The following is a 22,273-nucleotide window of genomic DNA, read 5'->3' as shown; positions in this document are numbered from 1 at the left end:
CTAGTGTTGGTGGTGGTGCCGGCGGGCTGGCGAGTGGTAAATTGAGAGGTGCCCGAAGCTGAGCTGGAGGAGGATGGTGCATTAAGGTTCCGAGCGGAAGCTGTAGACGATTGGGTGTCCTGTGTAAGCCAGTCAACTATGGCCTCAGAATTTTTTGAGTTCAGGGTCTGTGGTGGCCTCTGAACACTGGGCATTATTCTAGGGCCTAAGGAAATCACAGCACCACGACCACGACGGCCCTTGCGGGGTGGCCTGCCTCTGCCTGTCATTTTTTTTTTAATGTGTTGTTACTGTTGTACTATGAGTGCAAGCTGCTGTGCCACCTTATATATCAGTGGTGGGTGGGCAGTGGCACAGTACACTCTCTGTGGACCTGACAGCAGTCACTGGCACCCAGGCAACTGCAATTTAAAAAATATATATATATTTTTTTACTTTGCAAGCTGCTGTGCCACCTTATATATCAGTGGTGGGTGGGCAGTGGCACAGTACACTCTCTGTGGACCTGACAGCAGTCACTGGCACCCAGACAACTGCAATTTAAAAAATATATATATATTTTTTTACTTTGCAAGCTGCTGTGCCACCTTATATATCAGTGGTGGGTGTGCAGTGGCACAGTACACTCTCTGTGGACCTGACAGCAGTCACTGGCACCCAGGCAACTGCAATTTAAAAAAATATATATATATATTTTACTTTGCAAGCTGCTGTGCCACCTTATATATCAGTGGTGGGTGGGCAGTGGCACAGTACACTCTCTGTGGACCTGACAGCAGTCACTGGCACCCAGGCAACTGCAATTTAAAAAAATATATATATTTTTTTTACTTTGCAAGCTGCTGTGCCACCTTATATATCAGTGGTGGGTGGGCAGTGGCACAGTACACTCTCTGTGGACCTGACAGCAGTCACTGGCACCCAGGCAACTGCAATTTAAAAAAAAATATATATTTTTTTTACTTTGCAAGCTGCTGTGCCACCTTATATATCAGTGGTGGGTGGGCACACAGTGGCACTGCAGTGGGCACAGTACACTCTGTGGACCTGACAGTCACTGGCAGCCCAGGCAACTGCAATAATAAAAAATATTTTTTTTTTCAATTTATTGCAACAAGATGCTGTGCCAACGTATATATATCAGTGGTGGGCAGTGCACTGCAGTGGGTACAGTGCACTCTGTGGACCTGACACAGCACTCACTGCAATTATGACAGAGGAAAAAAAAATATTTTTTAAAATGCCAGGTACTGTGCCTGTGCCACCCGAAATGAGTGTGGTGTGCACACAGTACAGTCTGTGGTAGGTCTGTGGCCTCTCACACACAGCGGGCAGGCAACTGCAGTGTACAATAGATATATATATATATATATATATATATAAAGAAAAAAATCTATTACCTTACCAGCCCTTGAAAGGGCTTTTGGGGACACTGTATATATATATATATATGTATATATATAAATAAAAAAATCCTCAATTACCAGCCCTTAAAAGGGCTTTTGGGGACACTAGATAGATATAGATATATATATATATGAAGAAACAACTCAATTACCAGCCCTTAAAAGGGCTTTTGGGGACGCTAGGTATATATATATATATATATATATATATATAAAAAAAAAAAAAAAAAAACACAAATACCAGCCCTTAGAAGGGCTTTTTGGGGTGCTGATATTACAGCAGTAGTGGACCAAGAACACTGCAAGACCAGGAACACTGACTAACTGTCCCTAGCTTAACAGCAGCAGCAGCAGCAGCAGCAGCTCTCCCTACTCTCACTACACACACTGCTTCAGAATGATCTAAGATGGATGCTGCCCTTGCTTATTTATAGGAGGTGGGAGGGTGTGGGAGGGAGGTACGCTGATTGGCTGGAAATGTGTCTGCTGACTGTAAAGTTCAGGGTCAAAGTTTGCCTCAATGATGTCTTATGGGGGGCGGACCGAACATCGCATATGTTCGCCGGCAGCGGCGAACGCGAACATGCTAAGTTCGCCGGGAACTGTTCGCCGGCGAACAGTTCTATACATCTCTATTCACCCATTACTGAACACTGTAACCCCTCACAGTTACTCTTGCTGGGTGCAGAAACGGGCCCTGCTGTTAAAAATTAGAAACAAACATTGAAATTACATGTAACTGTGATACAGGTGCAGAAAAATTGGGTCGTGGAAGTTGGTGGTGCCTGAACACAACCCCTCACAGTTACTCTTGCTGGGCGCAGGGACAGGCCCTGCTGTTAAAAATTAGAAACAAAAATTGAAATTACATGTACTTGCTATACAGGTGCAGAAAAAGTGGGCCTTGGGTGTTGGTGGTGCCTGAACACTGTAACTCCTCACAATTTTTCTTTAAGGCGTCCTCAAGATGTCTCATCCTCTGCTCCCTCTGCAAAGGCAGGATGAGCTCTGCAACTTTACCCTTGTAACATGGATCAAGAAGGGTTGCCAATCAGTAATGATCCCTCTCCTTGATACCCCGAATTCTCGGGTCCTTTCACAGGCTTTGCAGCATCAGGGAGCCCATGCATCGTAAGTTTGAGGAGGCATGAGATTCTTAGTGAGTCCTCTGGGTCACTAAGGATGATATTGTCAGGAGCATCCTCTCCCCAGCCACGTACAACACTGGGGGTTTCTGGGGAATGAAAACCCTTTCCTTGAAGACTGCTGCATGTTATCCTCTACATCCATGCTGCCACAATCCTACTCCTCTTCCACCTCTGTGTTTTGTGGCCCTGCAGGAATGTTATCTGCATAAAGGGGGCCTTGTGAAGAAAGGAAGTCCTCCTCTTCCTCCCGCTGTTCTCCTTCAAATGCCCTGTCCATGATTCCATGAAGCGTGTGCTCCAGCAAGAAGACTAGAAAGACAGTGTCCCTGATGCATGCATCGTCGTGGCTCCCCATCCTTGTGGCTTCCTCAAATGGTGACAGGACAGTGCATGCATCCTTTATCAGCAGCCACTGGCATGGTGAAAAGAAGCCAAGCTCCCCTGAGCCTGTCCTCATGCCATTCTCACACAAGTACTCATTGATAGCCCTCTGCAGCGCGTGCAACTGCTGCAGCATTGCCAATGTTGAGTTCCACCTGGTGGGCATATCACAAATGAGGTGACCTGCCCATGATTGGTGGGCAGGTTGAATTCCCGTTGAATGTCAGCCAGCCAAGCATTGGCATTGTAGGACCGCCGGAAATAGCCCCAGACTTTTCTGGCCTGCCTCAGAAGATCTAGTAAGCCCGGGTACCTGTTCAAGAAACGCTGCACCACCAAATTCAGGACATGTGCCAAGCATGGAACACGTGTCAAGTGTCCCTGTCAGAGGGCAGAGAGAAGGTTGGTGCCATTGTCTCATACAGCCATTCCTGGCTCAAGCTGCCCCTGCAGAGCTGACAGAATCTCTGGCCCGGTGTGGCTCCTGTTCCTTAGACCACATCTTTTAGCCTGACTGCTTGCGTACCCCCTTGAAAGCTTAGGGAGCACTGCTGGTTCAGAGGACAATTCAGCAGAAAAGGCCATAGAGCAAGAAGAAGAGAAGGAAGTGGAGCAGACAGATGTGGCTGAATCACCACCAATGTTTTGGAGACGTGGTGGCAGAACAAGCTCCAGCACTGAACACTGTCCTGCATCCTTCCCAGCTGCCAGCAGAGTTACCCAGTGTACTGTGAAGGAACTGTAATGTCCCTGACCATGCCTGCTGGACCACGAGTCAGCAGTAATGTGAACCTTGCTGCTGACCGCTCTGTCTAACGAGGCCTAAAACATTGCCTTCCACATGATGGTACAGAGCTGGAATGGCCTTAGGTAACCTGTGACTGTGGTACAGCGCATTCTGCAAATTCACAAAAGGGAGCAGAGTTTACCAGCTGAAAAGGCAGAAGTTGTAGTGCTAGAATTTTGGCCAAGGTAGCATTTAGACGCTGAGCATGTGGATGGCTGGGACAGTATTTTTTTTTTTTTACAGTTCAGCAATTGGGGTACTGAAATTTGCTTGCTGGTCAAATCAACAGGTGATGTACTGCTGTCAGATTGGGTGCAAGTACCTGTGGCACCCTTTTCTATATCATCATCCCCCTCAGTGCAGGTTTTTGAGAGGATTTAAGGTATAGTAGGGGTAGAGATCCCAGATGAGGAGCAATGAGAAATCTGCATTTTTTAAAGATGTGGGTCTTTCAGGTGCTGTTGCCAACAGACTGCTTGACAGGTCCTCATATGTCTTGTCAACCGTGTGGTGACCAAGCCGCTGGTGTTCTGGCCATGCTTGATCCACTTTAGATAAAGATTTCAAATGCTGCGGTCTGCTGCACATGTGTTGAAAAAAGCCTACACCAATGAACTTTTGGAAGTCAGCGGGGAGTTAGCAGTGCCCTGCATCTGTGGAGCTCTGTGGTGTGATGCAATAGGGTGGCTGCCCTTAAGCCGGCTCCTGGAGGACATCCTGCCTCATTGTGCCTCCGTCTCACTTTTCTCCTCTGTTCTCTCAGGCACCCAATTATAGAGATGGCCATGCGGTTCGCGGCAAATTTTGCTTGTTAGCTACCCACCGAATTTTCAGACACATGGCGTTGTTCGCGGCGGCCATATTTGTTTACATTGGGGAGAACTTTGACCCATGACACAGCCATCAGGTGGAACGGGACAGCCAATTGAAACATTCCAGCACATGGACAGTCCCCCTACACTATAAATAGACCTGACCTGGCGGCCATTTCACATTCCGCTTTCTGCCAGTGTAGGGAGAGGTCTGCTGTGCTCATTAGGGAGAGTTTGCTAGACACATATAGCGCTGTGAAGATCCACAAAAGTCCTTTCCAGGGCTGGTATTTCGGTATAGGCCTTCTACAGTCTCTTTTCAGGTTAGGGACACGTATCCAGTGGTTGCTTTAGGGGCAGTTCGAGATCGGCTGCAGTCACAAATCGCTCTATCAATGTCCACAAAAGTCCTTCTCAGGGCTGGTATTTCGGTATAGGGTCTAGTATCTTTTGAGCTTAGGGAGAGGTATCCTGTGGTTGCTGTAGGGGCAGTTAGAGATCGGCTGCAGTCGCACAGAAATTGCTTTGTCAATGTCCACAAAAGTCATTTAAAATGCTCCAATGTCGTTTTAGGGTCTATTACAGTCTCTTTAGCATGAGGGCCAGGTATCCTGTGGTTGGTTTAGGGACAGTTAGATATCGGCTGCAGTCGCACAGAAATCGCTTTGTCAATGTCCACAAAAGTCATTTAAAATGCTCCAATGTCGTTTTAGGGTCTATTACAGTCTCTTTAACATGAGGGCCAGGTATCCTGTGGTTGCTTTAGGGATAGTTAGATAACGGCTGCAGTCACACAGAAATCGCTTGGTCAATGTCCACAAAAGTCATTTAAAATGCTCCAATGTCATTTTAGGGTCTATTACAGTCTCTTTAACATTAGGGCCAGGTATCCTGTGGTTGCTTTAGGGGCAGTTAGATATCGGCTGCAGTCGCACAGAAATCGCTTTGTCAATGTCCACAAAAGTCATTTAAAATGCTCCAATGTCGTTTTAGTGTCTATTACAGTCTCTTTAACATGAGGGCCAGGTATTCTGTGGTTGCTTTAGGGGCAGTTAGATATCGGCTGCAGTCGCACAGAAATCGCTTTGTCAATGTCCACAAAAGTCATGTAAAGGGCTGCACATTTTTTGGTATTGCTGAGCAGTGCACTAAAGGGGGGGGGGTGAGGGCGGTAATCCACAGTATAATATACTTTGTAGAAAGCATATTATAGTGGATTAGTACTAATATTGTGCACTGTGCAGCATTGTGAAAGGTGTGGTGGTGAGACTGAGCGTTTCTGCAGCAACACTACACACAGTGACAAAGGCATTTATAATGTATTATAACTGGTGTGATAGACCAATTGCCCCCCCCCCCCTTAATGCCACATATTGAAGTAAACTTTTTCAAGTGTATTTGTGTCATTGAAAAATATTGCCTAGTTTGCTGAGTGAAGTCTGGTACACACAGCCCCAAACTCACTGGCCAATTTTTTGAACTGGTGTGCTACACCAATGCCACATACTGAAGTGGGGTGTTATCTGAGTAAACTTTTTCAAGTGTATTTGTGTCATGCAACAATATTGCCTAGTTTGCTGAGTGAAGTCTGGTACACAGCGCCAAACTCACTGGCCAATTTTTTGAACTGGTGTGCTACACCAATGGCACATATTGAAGTGGGGTGTTATTTAACAGTATACTTTTCTAAAAGTGTGATTTAGTCCTGCAAAAATGTGGCCTCTCGCTGTGTAAACAGTGCTACACACAGTGACAACAGTTACTGGCCAATTATTTGTAGAACTGGTGTAATAAACCTGTGCCTCCCCCCCCAATGTCACATATTGAAGTGGGGTGTTATCTGAGTAAACTTTTTCAAGTGTATTTGTGTCATGCAACAATATTGCCTATTTTTTTGAGTGAAGTCTGGTACACACAGCGCCTAACTCACATCTTTTTTTGAACTGGTGTGCTACACCAATGCTCCTCCCCAATGCCACATATTGAAGTGGGGTGTTATCTGAGTAAACTTTTTCAAGTGTATTTGTGTCATGCAACAATATTGCCTAGTTTACTGAGTGAAGTCTGGTACACACAGCGCCAAACTCACTGGCCAATTTTTTGAACCGGTGCGCTACACCAATGCCACATATTGAAGTGGAGTGTTATTTAACAGTATAATTTTCTAAGAGTGTGATTTAGTCCTGCAAAAATTTGGCCTCTCTCTGTGTAAACAGTGCTACACACAGTGACAACATTTACTGGCCAATTATTTGTAGAACTGGTGTAATAAACCTGTGGGCCCCCCCCCAATGCCACATATTGACGTGGGGTATTATTTAACAGTATAATTTTCTAAGAGTGTATTTTAGTCCTACAAAAATGTGGCCTCTTGCTGTGTAAACAGTGCTACACGCAGTGGCAACAGTTACTGGCCAATTATTTGTAGAACTGGGGTAATAAACCTGTGCCCCCCCCCCCCCAATGCCACATATTGAAGTGGGGTGTTACCTGAGTGAACTTTTTCAAGTGTATTTGTGTCATGCAACAATATTGCCTATTTTGCTGAGGGAAGTCTGGTACACACAGTGCCTAACTCACTGGCCAATTTTTTGAACTGGTGTGCTACACCAATGCTCCTCCCCAATTCCACATATTGAAGTGGGGTGTTTTCTGAGTAAACTATTTCAAGTGTATTTGTGTCATGCAACACTATTGCCTAGTTTGCTGAGTGAAGTCTGGTACACACAGCGCCAAACTCACTGGCCAATTTTTTGAACTGGTGTGCTACACCAATGCCACATATTGAAGTGGAGTGTTATTTAACAGTATAATTTTCTAAGAGTGTGATTTAGTCCTGCAAAAATTTGGCCTCTCGCTGTGTAAACAGTGCTACACAGAGTGACAACAGTTACTGGCCAATTATTTGTAGAACTGGTGTAATAAACCTGTGGGCCCCCCCAATGCCACATATTGAAGTGGGGTATTATTTAACAGTATAATTTTCTAAGAGTGCATTTTAGTCCTGCAAAAATTTAGCCTCTTGCTGTGTAAACAGTGCTACACACAGTGACAACAGTTACTGGCCAATTATTTGTAGAACTGGTGTGATAAACCTGTGCCCCCCCCCCCCAATGCCACATATTGAAGTGGGGTGTTACCTGAGTGAACTTTTTCAAGTGTATTTGTGTCATGCAACAATATTGCCTATTTTGCTGAGGGAAGTCTGGTACACACAGCGCCTAACTCACTGGCCAATTTTTTGAACTGGTGTGCTACACCAATGCTCCTCCCCAATGCCACATATTGAAGTGGGGTGTTTTCTGAGTAAACTATTTCAAGTGTATTTGTGTCATGCAACACTATTGCCTAGTTTGCTGAGTGAAGTCTGGTACACACAGCGCCAAACTCACTGGCCAATTTTTTGAACTGGTGTGCTACACCAATGCCACATATTGAAGTGGAGTGTTATTTAACAGTATAATTTTCTAAGAGTGTGATTTAGTCCTGCAAAAATTTGGCCTCTCGCTGTGTAAACAGTGCTACACAGAGTGACAACAGTTACTGGCCAATTATTTGTAGAACTGGTGTAATAAACCTGTGGGCCCCCCAAATGTCACATATTGAAGTGGGGTATTATTTAACAGTATAATTTTCTAAGAGTGCATTTTAGTCCTACAAAAATTTGGCCTCTTGCTGTGTAAACAGTGCTACACACAGTGACAACAGTTACTGGCCAATTATTTGTAGAACTGGTGTGATAAACCTGTGGCCCCCCCAATACCACAGATTGAAGTGAGGTGTTATTTAACAGTATACTTTTCTAAGATTGTATTTTAGTCCTGCAAAAATGTGGCCTCTTTTGCTGTGTTAACTGTGCTACACACAGTGACAACAGTTACTGGCCAATTATTTGTAGATCTGGCGAACTGACGGACCGGCAGATACGGAGGAGAGGCAGGCAGAACTTGCATTGCAAAAGAGGTACAAAGCAGACAGCAAATGTATCAGGAGCGAGCCATCAACCATGTACAGTCACATGGCTTCGCAGTGTGGGCTTTTTTTAATGTGTCCCTTGCTGACAACAGTGTTGCCATCTGCAGCCTTTGCAGTCAACGCATAAGTCGCGGTAAGCCCAACTCTCACCTAGGGACAACCACCTTAAGAAGGCACATGAAATCCCATCACCGAGCCCAGTTGGAGCAACACCGTCAGAACCCACAAAGCCACACTCCAGACTCTCACGGTCCAGCCTCTTCTCCTTCTCCTATTCTCCTGTCTCCTCACAGTTGTCCAACACTCCACCTTCCATGATGCCGTCATCACGTTGTTCTGGAAAAAGGCAGGCTTCTGTGGCTCAAATGTTGGAGCGTAAAAAAAGGTGTCCAACAGGTGTCCGACTACATCAGGTTAACGGCCGATGTGGATGCTCTGAGGAGTGATGAACCCATGGACTACTGGTTGGGCAGGCTTGACCTCTGGCCAGAGCTTGCACAATTTGCAATGGAACTGTTGGCTTGCCTCCCGTCCTGTCCGAAAAAACGTTCAGCGCAGCAGGGGGATCGTGACCGATATCGCCTAGCTCATGACAGTGTAGACTACCTCACATTTATAAAAATTAATGAGGCATGGATCTCTGAGGAATTCAACACATGTGACCAGTAGACCATGTTTCATTGAAATCCCTCTTGACAGGCCACAAATATCTGCCAGACCGCCATCCACCCACAACAATTCCTGGTCCTTGTCTTCGCTAAATACAGCGGCATAAAAGGCATTTCATGACCATTGAATGGCTAATTTTTGGGGCCTATACAGGCCGACACTTACTTCTGTATACTGTGAATGCCTAATTTACCTCTAGCCATCAAATACGCTACGTTCTTTGCTGTCAGTTAAACCATGTGAGCTAATTTTTGGAGCCTATACAGGCAGACACTTCTGTATACTGTGAATGCCTAATTTACCTCTAGCCATCGAATACACTACGTTATTTGCTGTCAGTTAAACCATGTGAGCTAATTTTTGGAGCCTATATAGGCAGACACTTACTTCTTAATACTGTGAATGCCTAATGTACCTCTACCCATCAAATACACTACATTCTTTGCTGTCAGTTAAACCCATGTGAGCTAATTTTTGCAGCCTATACAGGCCGACACTTACTTCTGTATCCTGTGTGAATGCCTAATGTACCTCTAGCCATCAAATACACTACGTTCTTTGCTGTCAGTTAAACCCATGTGGGCAAATTTTTGGGGCCTATACAGGCCGACACTTACTTCTGTATACTGTGAATGCCTAATGTACCTCTAGCCATCAAATACACTACGTTCTTTGCTGTCAGTTAAACCTATGTGAGCTAATTTTTGGAGCCTATACAGGCCGACACTTACTTCTGTATACTGTGAATGCCTAATTTACCTCTAACCATCAAATACACTACGTTCTTTGCTGTCAGTTAAACTATGTGAGCTAATTTTTTGGAGCCTATACAGGCCGACACTTCTGTATACTGTGAATGCCTAATTTACCTCTAGCCATCAAATACACTACGTTCTTTGCTGTCAGTTAAACCCATGTGAGCAAATTTTTGGAGCCTATACAGGCCGACACTTACTTCTGTATACTGTGAATGCCTAATTTACCTCTAGCCATCAAATACACTACGCTCTTTGCTGTCAGTTAAATCCATGTGAGCTAATTTTTGGAGCCTATACAGGCCGACACTTACTTCTGTATACTGTGAATGCCTAATTTACCTCTAGCTATTGAATACACTACATTCTTTGCTGTCAGTTAAACCCATGTGGGCTAATTTTTGGGGCCAATACTGGCCGACACTTACTTCTGTATCCTGTGAATGCCTAATGTACCTTCAGCCACAGAATACAACGTTCTTAGCTGCCAGGAAAACCCATGTGGGCTAATTTTTGGGGCCAATACTGGCCGACACTTACTTCTGTATCCCGTGAATGCCTAATATACCTTCAGCCACAGAATACAACATTCTTAGCTGTCAGGTAAACCCATGTGGGCTAACTTTTGGGCCAATACTGGCCGACACTTACTTCTGTATCTTGTGAATGCCTAATGTACCTTCAGCCACAGAATACAACGTTCTTAGCTGTCAGGTAAACGCATGTGGGCTAATTTTTGGGGCCTGGGATGGCTGACACTTACTTCTTTATCCTGTGAATGCCTAATTTTTCAGACTGGAATTGAAAATCAATGGGTCTGTAAAGGTTCCGCCAAATTGTGGAATGGCTGCGGACCCATTTTACAGATGTGTGAATGGACCCTATATGTACAGTATTAGACATGTATTTACCGGCTGCTGTCAGTTTTGGCTGATTTATGAAATAAAAAAAAATTTTTGCTGTAAAAAAAAAAAATTTAGGGCAACTTTTTCAATTGCAATACTTCTGTTATGACATTGTCCATGTGCTGGGACTATTTGTGCACAGCTAGCACGTCTTTTGTGGCTGCAAATATGACCTAAAGGTTTTTAAAGTTCGCCTCCCATTAAAGTCAATGGGGCCCACCGCGAACTCGCGGTTCGCGGACTTTTGAGAAAATTTGCGGCTGACATTCGCGTACCGCCCCGGCCAAAGTTCATCCATCTATAGTGCTAGTAGGCTGATGGATGCATATCTGTGTGCCTACATGTGCTAAGTTTACCTTCTTACATCCTATTTGGTAAGATCTGTTGAAGAAACTTAAGAATATGTCTTTGCCTCAAGGTTGCTTCAATTGACATTAAATCACTATATTGTAGCATTCAATACCTATTGGGGTTACAGACAGTCAGAAATTCTTTAAATTAAATTGAAAGAACAGCCATTTAATACATTTTGTTGTGGACACATTGAGGGAAACCCATCTTATTATGTGATGGGTGGCAAAATCTAGGGAACCATCCATGTCTAACCACATGCTATTGAGTGGAGCTTTGTTTTGTTTGAGGACAACACATTTTTAAAGACACATATATTTTGGCAAGAGTATGTTAATTAATTTAGTATATTGCCTTGGTGTATAAATATGTAAACATCACTGATTATGATTAATGACTTTTCTATCTTGGCCTGGTATAATCTTTTTCTTCGATTGGAGTCCATGGTATAAAGAGATATTTGGGCTTTGTGGAAGCTAGATCATTGCTGTTGTCCAGTTTCATGATCTTCCAGGAGTATATACATTCTTCACAGGTGTGTTGTCTTTGTTAACAGTATGGATGCAACATGATTTGTCTGTATAGTAATCTTTCAAGATATCTGTGGTTTTATTTATGTAGATGGTCTATATTACACACTTATGTCATCCCTAGAAATACAATTTGTCCAATTTGACAAATAGTCATCGCCTGATCTGGCTCTTTGTCAGTCCCCTATGAACCAAAGTTAATTATGATAGTTCTGCTAGTGGGAATTTGGATTTGTTTGGCGCAGCGTGCAGGCAAAGGGCTCATTACATCTTTGCCTGAGTAAAGTGATTTTTGATATTTATATTAATTATTTGGGCTAACTCTGCCTTATCCCATTGTTATCCTGCCATAACACAGTCCGGTATCTCCCAAGATGGATCTCCATGGGTGAATCTTCACGTTTGGTTATCCTTCATTGGCTGTGAGACTGATCCTGGTTTGCCATATATGATCGGATAACAATGTTTGATTCTTTCACTAGGTGATATTGTTGGCCAATACAAAGGGTCTCTAAAGAAGCACTACATGAACAAATCTGTTCTGCAAATGGGTCAGACCTATTAGACCTATTGAGCGACTTTTCAGAAACCATTGTCTACACTGGATGGTTTTACAAGCCCTAGAAACTGTTATCGGGCGTATCCTTTCAATATGATGTTTTTATGATAAATCTTTTTATTTAGTATAAATAAAATATTATTGTTTTATACTTAATTGTCTTGTTATGCTCACTGATCTATGATACCCTACATCAGGCATGTCCAAAGTCCGGCCCGCGGGCCAAATGTGGCCCCCGGGCTGCTTTAATACGGCCCCACAGGTAATTTGGAAAAATACATTGGCATCAGTCATGACTTTTTTTGCTGCCATCATTAAACATCATCGGTGGGTTCATATAGCGCTTACATGTGGTTAACCCTTGTGTGACTGATTAGGGAGCACGCATGCACCAGATTGAGATGAATACATTGTAAAATCTCAGTTAACGTCAGTTGGTCTAAATCAGTTATCAATATATTTGAACACAACATGTATACTTGGTGTTATGTTCCTGTTCATATTTTTTTTAACTTAAAAGTTGACAGACAACCTTTATTACCAATAATATGTAATGTACTTTACAATGTTCCTGGCATATATTTCAGCTTCCTGGATTTTTTTCCATCTGGCTTTCAGATATGAAAGGCAGAGCAATTTAACATCTGTTTAGATTTGTCATTCATGTGATGGAAGGAAAAGTATGCCGTTTGCAATAAACTTTGCATAAAGTAGTTAGTTTGTATTTAATTTGAATGGTCCAAAGAATGTCAGGTAAAATGGTCGGCCCTCACGCATGTTCATGTTTGGATTTGTTTGATGTTTTTTATATTCATATGGTGGCAAAGGGGTGTTTATCTCTATATATGTTTTGATAATTTTCTGGCTTCCTTACACCAGTGTCTGCTACCAAAGGTGAAATCCACTCCTATCCATCTGCTATATTTTCTGTGTTGTATTTTCGTAGGTGGAGACGTATCTACTGTGATTATGACGTATGATGTAAGTGAATGTTTTGTGATCAGACAATGATCTGTTTTTTTTTTTTGTCTTGTTAGATTCAATTATTGGATCTCAAGATAAGGTCCTAAAGATGCTGTAGATGAGAAACGTATTGGCCCTATGGATCTAGTAACAATACAAGTTGTGAGATTTGTATATGTATATATATATTTGTATATATATATTATAAATGCTTTGTTACAATACTGTAAGAGATCAACATTGAACCATGTCATATAATCTTGTTTTTACTATTATTTTATACAAAATAGAAGTAATGTGAAGCTCTTTAGGTGAAGTTGTAAGTATCATTTCATGCATACAAGTAAAGTCTGTTGAATTTCTTTTTTTGTGGATTTTGAGGTTAGGACGTGGTACGTGTGGTGGTGATTACTGTATTTACTGTATATTATTTACAACAGTAAATCATTCTTGCACTGTATTGTGTTTTTTTATGACTATTATAGAGAAGGCATGGCTAGGGTAAGTAAGACACATTTAGTCACTGCCTCATTGGTTAACACCAAAAAAAGTGAGAAAAAAACAAAATAAAATATTCCAGTTAGCACATTCCAAGTTATTTATTTTACATCAGATAATGAACTCGTCTGAAGGAACCAATTTTAGAGTTGGCAGCTCCCCAGTCAGAGTATCTCTTGTATTCTCCAGGTTTCAAGTAATATTGACGTCCTCTATAGTTAGGCTCCTCATAGAACATCCAATGGCCATCAAGGACCTGGCATGAATTGATATCATGGTAACGGAATCTTTCGTAAACATGTGGACAATCCTCACTGAATTCCATTATATGACCTTGGAAATCTCCTCTTTCATAGATTTTCACTTTAAATGGACCACGATGCTACAAAAAGACATCATAAAAAAGTATGAGTACTGAGTATGAGATTACACACTTAATTTGTAGCATCTTCCCTTTTATTTAATATCTATCTATCTATCTATCTATCTATCTATCTATCTATCTATCTATCTATCTATCTATCTATCTATCTATCTATCTATCTATCTATCTATCTATCTATCTACTCATACTTACAAGGGGAGCCAACCGGCAAGATTTGATGGAATCATTAAATCCCAGCCATTTCTGGAAATCAGGATATTCTCCCTTCCAAAGGTAGTATTGGTAACCTCTGTAATTGGGGTGTTCGTAGAGTATCCAGTTTCCACTTTCTACACGGATGGAGTTGCAGCGATTAAAATAAGTGGTCATATCAGAACAGTCTGCGCTGCATTCATAGCAGCGACCCTGAAAGTTCCTGTCCTCATAGAATAAGATCTGCAAAGATGTAATACAGCATTATGTTTTGTCAATTTTTAAAGCTTTGCTTTTGAAGGCAATCGAACAGATGTAAATATACACTATAACATAAAAAGAAACAATAAGATATTGATAACATCTTAAATATTAATATAAATAATAGCTGTTTAAGTTTTTTTTAGCTAAAACTCAGTAAGGACTGTAGATAGGCTTTCTTGTCAAACACAGACATTTCTATTTAAATAAGCTGTATGCATTGTGCATATTTGACAAGAAAAAGGCTGCATTTGACCTGATTTGCCTTCAGTTAAAATGCACTTGAGTAGGACCTGCATCATCCAAAGAAACACAGTGCAACTTATGGTAGGTCAAACACAGCTTCCTTACCTTTCCCATTGTAAGGTGAAAGAGTGAAGATGTAATTGATAAAGTGTAAGAAATGAGATGTTATCAATCACTGCCATGTGAACAGCATCAACATATATATATAGTGCTGCATAATTTAGGAGTAGGGCTGTTTTCTGTCCAGTAAGGAGAATGTGTAGATCTTTTTTAATTGTTTCGTTTGAGTGTGTGATTATTTAAATGTTACAATTGTTGGTCTATGCTTACACACACGTTCATACCAAAGCCTTAGCTACAGAATACAGTTACAGCACAATTGTTTCAGTTCTGAATAAACCTATTCTTTTAGAATATGAATAGAATGTATGCCTGCATAAAGGAACCATAAAGAACAGTACACTAAACATTTCAGCATGATCAGCTAAATACAAAATCTGAGCAAGTACCATAGTATGGTGGAGCATTTTAAAACAAGCTCTCTCCATAGAAAACATGTCAAGCTTGGTTTCAGGAGTTTATGAGAGTGTCAATTTTTTGGGGTCTAATTGCCATTTAGAAACATTTCTGTTTACCTTTGTAAAGCACATGTAAACTTAACCCTCCTCTTATGTCAGAATTCCGTTACTATCCATGATGTTAGGGTCAGTTTTGACCCGTGTTTTAAATCAGCCATAAAATACCCTCTGAATAATTATTTATCATCAAATTTGTTTCTTACCTCTTGGTTACCTTGTTAGGCTTCTTTATCCTGGTAAAGATTGGTTTTAATATTTTTGGTGTGACCCCTAGACCTTTCTTTTGATAGCATACCTCTCATTGTCAAATTTAAAAAATGGTAAAATAAAGTCAGCAACTCTGAAATGAATTTGTCCTATGTTTCTTCACTTTATTTAGAGAAGCAGACAAGCAGGAAAAGAGATAGGCCCCTCCCTAACTACAGCTCACAGGGTTGAGAGGGGATTGGCTGTCACTGTTACTAAGCAGAGAGAGTGTTTATGATTTCAGTTTTGGCACTTATTAGTGTCCTAAAATCCTATATTATAACTGGGTCAGAATTGACCCTAACACCATGAGCGTCTTAATTTTCACCACAGTATTTTATAATTTAGTGAAAAGGATTATTTTTCTATTACATTGTTTAAATAGAGGTTCCTGACAAAGTAAAAAAATCTTGATGCAATAAACAAATTTATTTGATACTTATAGACATTCAAAACCTGAAAACGGGTCAGTTTTGACCCTAACACAAGAGGAGGGTTAAAGCCAATAATAAATAATACATACATCATTTGTTAGTATTTTAATATAAAAAAAAAAATGTAAATTGTTTTTATATGCAGTCATGTTATCTTATTATCCGAAATCCACTGGAAAATACAGGTGCCAAAGAGGCAGCCGATCCTTAACTTTCCTTGAAATGGGTGTCAAAATTGACATATCTTGGAGTCCAGATTACTGCACATGTAGACCAATAAGACCATATGGCTTTAAATCTGACCACAGTAATCACATTCTGAAAGCAGAGAATCCAGGCCAGGAAATATCTCCCATTATTTTTGATAGGAAAAATAAATCTTATTAAGATGAAGGTATTCCCGGTCATCCTTTATTTCCTATGACACGCGCCAGTATAGATCCCTAAATCCTACTTTAAGAAACTTGATGGTCTTGTTAACATCTTCTTTTGGTCCCCCTCACCCCCGCGTATAGGTCTTAAGGTGCTGCAGGAACCCTGGAGCCATGGAGGTTTGGTCTTACCTGACTGGAATAAGTATTACCTTGCGGGCCAAATGGTATTCGCATGACCCTGGCTTTTAGGAGATGATTTAGCTACGGTGTTGAAAGCAGTGGTTTTGGAATCATATGAAAGCCTGTGATTGTCTTTATCTAGAGGGTGTAAATATGTCCTTCTATTGACAAGATCAATGAAGGCCACCATCAGGGCATAGGCAACCTCCCAGCAATTGATGCAACCTGATTTCAAAGGCAAATCGCCTTCTACTCTGCTGTGAACGAACCCTTGTCATTTCTATGAATTACAGGATCCAGGGATGTGGGCTATCAATAGGATAAAAATAGATGGAGATATTGTGCAGGAGGGAAATTTACTCTCTTTTGACCAATTAAAAGCCAGGTTTGCCCTTACAAACAAATATCTTGTCTGTTACCTTCAATTACGGCATGCATACCAGCCTGTATCACTAATTTGGGCCCTGATGAAAGAGACTCAGCCATTTGGTTTTGGAAAACTTATTACAAGTAGGGATGAGCTTCGAGTTCGAGTCGAACGTAAGTTCGACTCAAACATTGGGCGTCCGTGTGTTCGCTGAACACACAAACAAATGCAGCCGTTCGTGGGAAAATCGCCCCACCGACACACCCGTAAAATAGAAAAGAGGAGAAAAACGCTCCCGCCTCTTCAGACGCCTCCGACGTAATGAGATGCTGAAGCTGTGACAGGTTTTTTATAGGAAAGGTATGGGGACACCAACCAGTAGCACCGCCCCTACTGATGTGACGTCAGTAATTTATTCACTGCACCTGAGCAGTGCATTATGGGGCGCTCAGATTCTTATAAAAGAGCTGTCAAGCTCAAACAGCTCATTGCGCGGGAAGCATCTGAAGAGGCAAGAGCTTCTTTTTTTTTTTCTATTTTTTGGTCCAGCGGGTGATGTGATTGACGAAGGATTTACATTGGGGGACACTATTTTTTTATTTTTTTAATAAAGGACTTGTCAAAAACTGTCTTTTGTCTTTATTTTTTTTGTACACTTTTTTGGTGAATGGGTAGGGTACGATATCCATTCACATGGGGGAGGAGCGGGATCTGGGGGCCTCCTTGTTAAAGGGGGCTTCCAGATTCCGATAAGCCCCCCACCCGCAGACCCCCACAACCACAACCCAGGGTTGTCGGGAAGAGACCCTTGTCCCCATCAACATGGGGAGAAGGTGCTTTGGGAGGCACCCCAAAGCACCCTACCCATGTTGAGGGCAAGTGGCCTGGCATGGTTCCGGAGGAGGGGCGCTCGCTCATCCAGCCAGGCTGCTTGCTCAGATAAGGGTCTGGTATGGATCTTGGGAGGGACCCCACGCCATTTTTTTTTTCAATTTTGGCGTGGGGTTCCCCTTAAAATCCATACTGGGGGGACCCCACATCATTTTTCTCATGTTTTTTTATCTTTATTGCCGGGAGCCGACAATACATTACAGCCGCGAGCAAGTTTAAACGACATTTTTTCCTTTAGAAATGGCAGTATTGCTGCAGCAGGCTACATACATGGCACAAATGCGTCACTTTACAGGCATGTTAAGGGGACCCCCCTCAAGCACAATATTTAAAATAATTTTTCATTATTATTGTTTTACTTTAAGCATCATTAAAATCGCTGCTCCACGATCCTTTTTTAAAAAAAATTTGCATTGGTACATGTCCACCAGGGCAGTACTCAGACCCCCATATACTTTTTTTGGGCAATAGCTTGCATTTAAGCCTTTAAAATTAGGACTTTTGATTTTTCATGGTCGAGTCCCATAGACTTTAATGGAGTTCGCAAGTTCTAACAAACTTTTCCCCTGGTCGCGGTGTTCTGGTGCGAACCGAACCGGGGTTTTTTTGGCTCATCACTACTTACAAGCTGCATCTTTATCTAAAACACTGTCAATAACCTATAAATAATTATATAGGACTACTCCTTGTATGATGCTCTGGTGTAGGGAGAGATGGTAAATGGAGGTCCCAAACATTGATGGGGAAGACTGGAATGACATGTGGGAGCACCCATTTAAGCATCTAGTCTCAGCTAGAGATAAACTGACAGATTTTACATTTCTTCACCAAATCTACTTTACCCCTCATGCTCAGCTGCAAATCCCTCAGTCCATCTCAGTGTGTCTTCTTGGCTTAGGGGACGCCATGGTCCCGCCTAATGCACATAAAACCCGACTTAATGTCCAATTATTCTATGCCCGCAAGGCTCTTCTTTTACATTGGAAGAAGCCTGCTCCTCCTCCTCCAACTGTATCCTTCTGGAAAGGCTTGGTCAATTGGAGAGGTATAATCTCTTTCTATAAAGCCACATACAGTACCTCTCCAGCGGTTGTGAAAAGAAATTTACTAACGTTTGGCAGGCATGGTTGGATTCCTCCTCCACAGCAGGGTAGATTCTAGGTTAGAGCTGGGAATTACCTGTGGATACATACTTATGCACCAAGCGAAATAAGTATTTGGTTAAGATTGGAGTCAATAGATTGAATTACCACTAGAGTCCTTTATTTTCATGGTCTCAAAGATTGCCATATTAGGTATTTTGGTTCTGGCCAGCTCAATGGATTATTTTAGGAAAGGCCTAGATTCTTTCCTAGATACACATAATATAACTGGATAATAATATTTATAGGTAAAGTTGATCCAGGGAATATCCAATTGCCTCTTGGGGGAATAAGGAAGGAATTTTTTCCCCTGCCGGAGCAAATTGCATCATGCTTTTTTTTGCCTTCCTCTGGATCCACTGTGGGTATAGGTTTGTATAAAATGCATATGATTGTATGTATATACTGTCCACCTAGTTACCGTGTTAAATGTGAAATAATTAATAAAAATAATTTAAAAAAATAAATAAATCCACTGGAAAAAGGCTTTGCAGACTAGTGCTTTTTCCTTATCAACAGGCTCAGATGCTGGAAGTACAATTATGTAAATCACCAGTCCATGAGGGAGGGACCAGCCTAATCCTTCAGAATGACAACACAGTGAGTGATTGAAATAATTGCATACATTTTTGTCACCCTGTAACAATGGGGGGTCTGCACACTGACACTTGCAATATCCACACTGCCATCTATCAATATTACCACCGATGATATGGACAAAGTATTTATACGTTTTCTCATTAAAGCCAAAGTGCTTTCAACTTGCCATAGCTAGTATTTAATTAAAAAAAAAAAAAATACAGCCAGCAACAATAGAAATATGCCCTGTAAAAACACATATACAGCCAGCTTTCAGTGTAGTGCATGTGAGCAGGGACAGGTTATGAAAAAAAATCAATTGCAGCCAGCAACAATTAGGAAAAATGACCTTTGAAAAAACACATGCAGCCTGCTATGACTATAGTGCATTAGTAAAGGGATTGATTGTGAGAAAAAATGATTGCAGCCAGCATACAGTAAATTAGGAAATATGACCTTTGAAAAATAAACATCTACAACCTGTTAAGCGTGTAGTGCATACGGAGACGCTTTAAAGTGGTTGCAAAGTCAGAAGGTTTTTTATCCTAATGCATTCTATGCATAAAGATAAAAAAGTATTCTCTGTGCAGCAGCCCCTCTCAGCCCCACTAATGTTTACCTAAACCCCCTCTCGATCCAGCGATGTCCACGACTGTCTCTGCCATCTGGGACTCCCCTCTTCATTGGCTAAGACACAGCAGTGGTGCCACCGGCTTCTGCTGCTATCAAAAATAGACTGTTAGCCAATGAGGAGAGAGAGGGGCGGGGCTGAACCGCAGCTCTGTGTCTGAATGGATACAAGGAGCTGTGACTTGGCTCAGGTGCCACCATAGCAAGCTGCTTGCTGTGGAGGCACTCAAAGGGAGTGAGGGGCCAGGGGAGCCAAAGAGGGACCCGAAAAGTCCAGGATTCGGCTGCTGTGTGCAAAACCACTACAAAAAATAAGACTTTACAATCACTTTAAAGTGTTTGTAAAATCTCGTGTTTTTTTTTTTTAATAACAAACATGTTATACCTACCTCCTCTGGGCAGTTGGTTTTGCACAGAGCAGCCTGGATCCTCCTCTTCTGGGGTCCCTCTAATCTCTACTTCTGGCTCCTCCCTTCTGTTGAGTGCCCCCACAGCATGCAGCTTGCTATGGGGCACCCGAGCTGAGCCTCAGCCGCAGCTCTGTGTGTCCATTCAGACACAAGCTGCCATTTGGCCCCGCCACTCTCTCTCCTGAATGGCTAACTGATTTTTGATTGACTGCAGCGGTAGCCAATGGCCCCACTGCTGCGTCTCAGCCAATCAGGAGGGAGAGTCCTGGATGGTCGAGGGACTCGTGGACATCGCTGGTGTGAGATTGACCTCAGGTAAGTATTAGGGGTGCTGGGGAGGCTGCTACACACAGAAGGCTTTTTATCTTAATGCATTAAGATAAAAAAAAAAACTTCTGACTTTACAACTCCTTTAAGGACATACATCAGCAGCAATAAAGTGTAAAAAAAAAAACTTTTCTCCCCCACCCCAAACATTTGGCTACCTAAAAGGCGTTCAGTATGGGTTTACTTGAAGAGACCAGTTCCTACAAGCCTTACACTAATCAGGCCCTTTGCACTTTTTCAGGAAGTACTTCCTTATCAGAGCTAAGCAAATTATCAAAATGACTACTGGGACCCTTACCTTTTACAGTGCAGGGGCTGGGTTTTTCAAACACACCCTCATTGGCCCTACTATGCCATCTGATCACATTTCAAGGGTCAGAAAGTGCATTACTGGTAATTGGTAATTAGTTACTATGATGGTGAAATTAGGCATTAGTCCACTCGGTCCACAAACCACTCACTGCTCGGTTCCCCTCCAGCCAATTCTCCACCCAAATGAATCTCAGCCTTAGTTACTTTGGGCAGACTTATAGCTTTTAGCTTATAGCTTTTAATACATACTTTTTTTTTTTTGCAATATGCAGTATGTTAGCACTTTAACCCACAGTCATATAAATGCTGTGATTTATATTTATGGTATGCTATGGTTATCCTACACTTTTGTATAATGGTACAGCATTAACAATTAGCGAAACTCAAGTACATCACATAAAGGAAATTCAAGTCAAATAATTGCTCAATAAATAAATCAATGTATTTATTCAAAACAGCTAAATATTGTGTCCAATAATTGCATAAACTAAAAGTCCAACGTCCATGTTGACAAATGTATTTCAAAGGGTAAAACACCGGGAAGCATCTGAAGCATCAAAACATATTTATGAACAATCAAGGGGAGGATAATGTAATTAATAATCTACTCATAAATACATTTGCATTCCTCATACATATATATATTGATTGAGGCTGAAATTTACATACAAAATTCCTTATGCTGTCCAGATTCATCACACATGAGACATCCTCCGTAAAAAAAGCATTATTGAGTGAATTAGTATCAGGAGAAAGAGGTCTGTCCAAATTGTTGCAACCTAAGGGGTCACTACAATATATTACCATGATAAGTTACTTTAAAACATGAAAAAAGGAAGTTAGCAGCCACAAATAAAGAAAGAAACATTATTGTTATCTAGAGTAGCAATGGGCAATGATTTCCTGCCATAGTCACTGACAGTCATATATAATGGAGTTCAACACATTCCAAGCATATTCTAAAATTGGCAATCGTATGT

General features: G+C 41.7%; 1 protein-coding gene across 1 annotated transcript in view; it reads right to left on the bottom strand.

Annotated features, from left to right (window-relative positions):
* The window catches only part of LOC309558932 (uncharacterized protein), a 754,545-nt gene extending 740,037 nt beyond the window's left edge, over nt 1–14,508 (bottom strand). Inside the window, exons 1-2 of the mRNA XM_082262029.1 lie at nt 14,317–14,508; nt 13,882–14,121 (exon numbers count right to left, since the gene is read on the bottom strand). Coding sequence (XP_082118155.1) covers nt 13,882–14,121; nt 14,317–14,493 — 417 coding nt within the window. The 5' untranslated portion in view covers nt 14,494–14,508. The remainder of the gene's footprint in view (nt 1–13,881; nt 14,122–14,316) is intronic.
* Nucleotides 14,509–22,273: the final 7,765 nt, after the last annotated feature.

The sequence above is a fragment of the Pelophylax lessonae genome (assembly GCF_965119305.1).
Source record: "Pelophylax lessonae genome assembly, chromosome: 6".
In the NCBI taxonomy this organism is placed as follows: Eukaryota; Metazoa; Chordata; class Amphibia; order Anura; family Ranidae; genus Pelophylax; species Pelophylax lessonae.
Note: the sequence above shows the minus strand (reverse complement) of the source record. Positions and strands in the feature narration are given on the sequence as shown.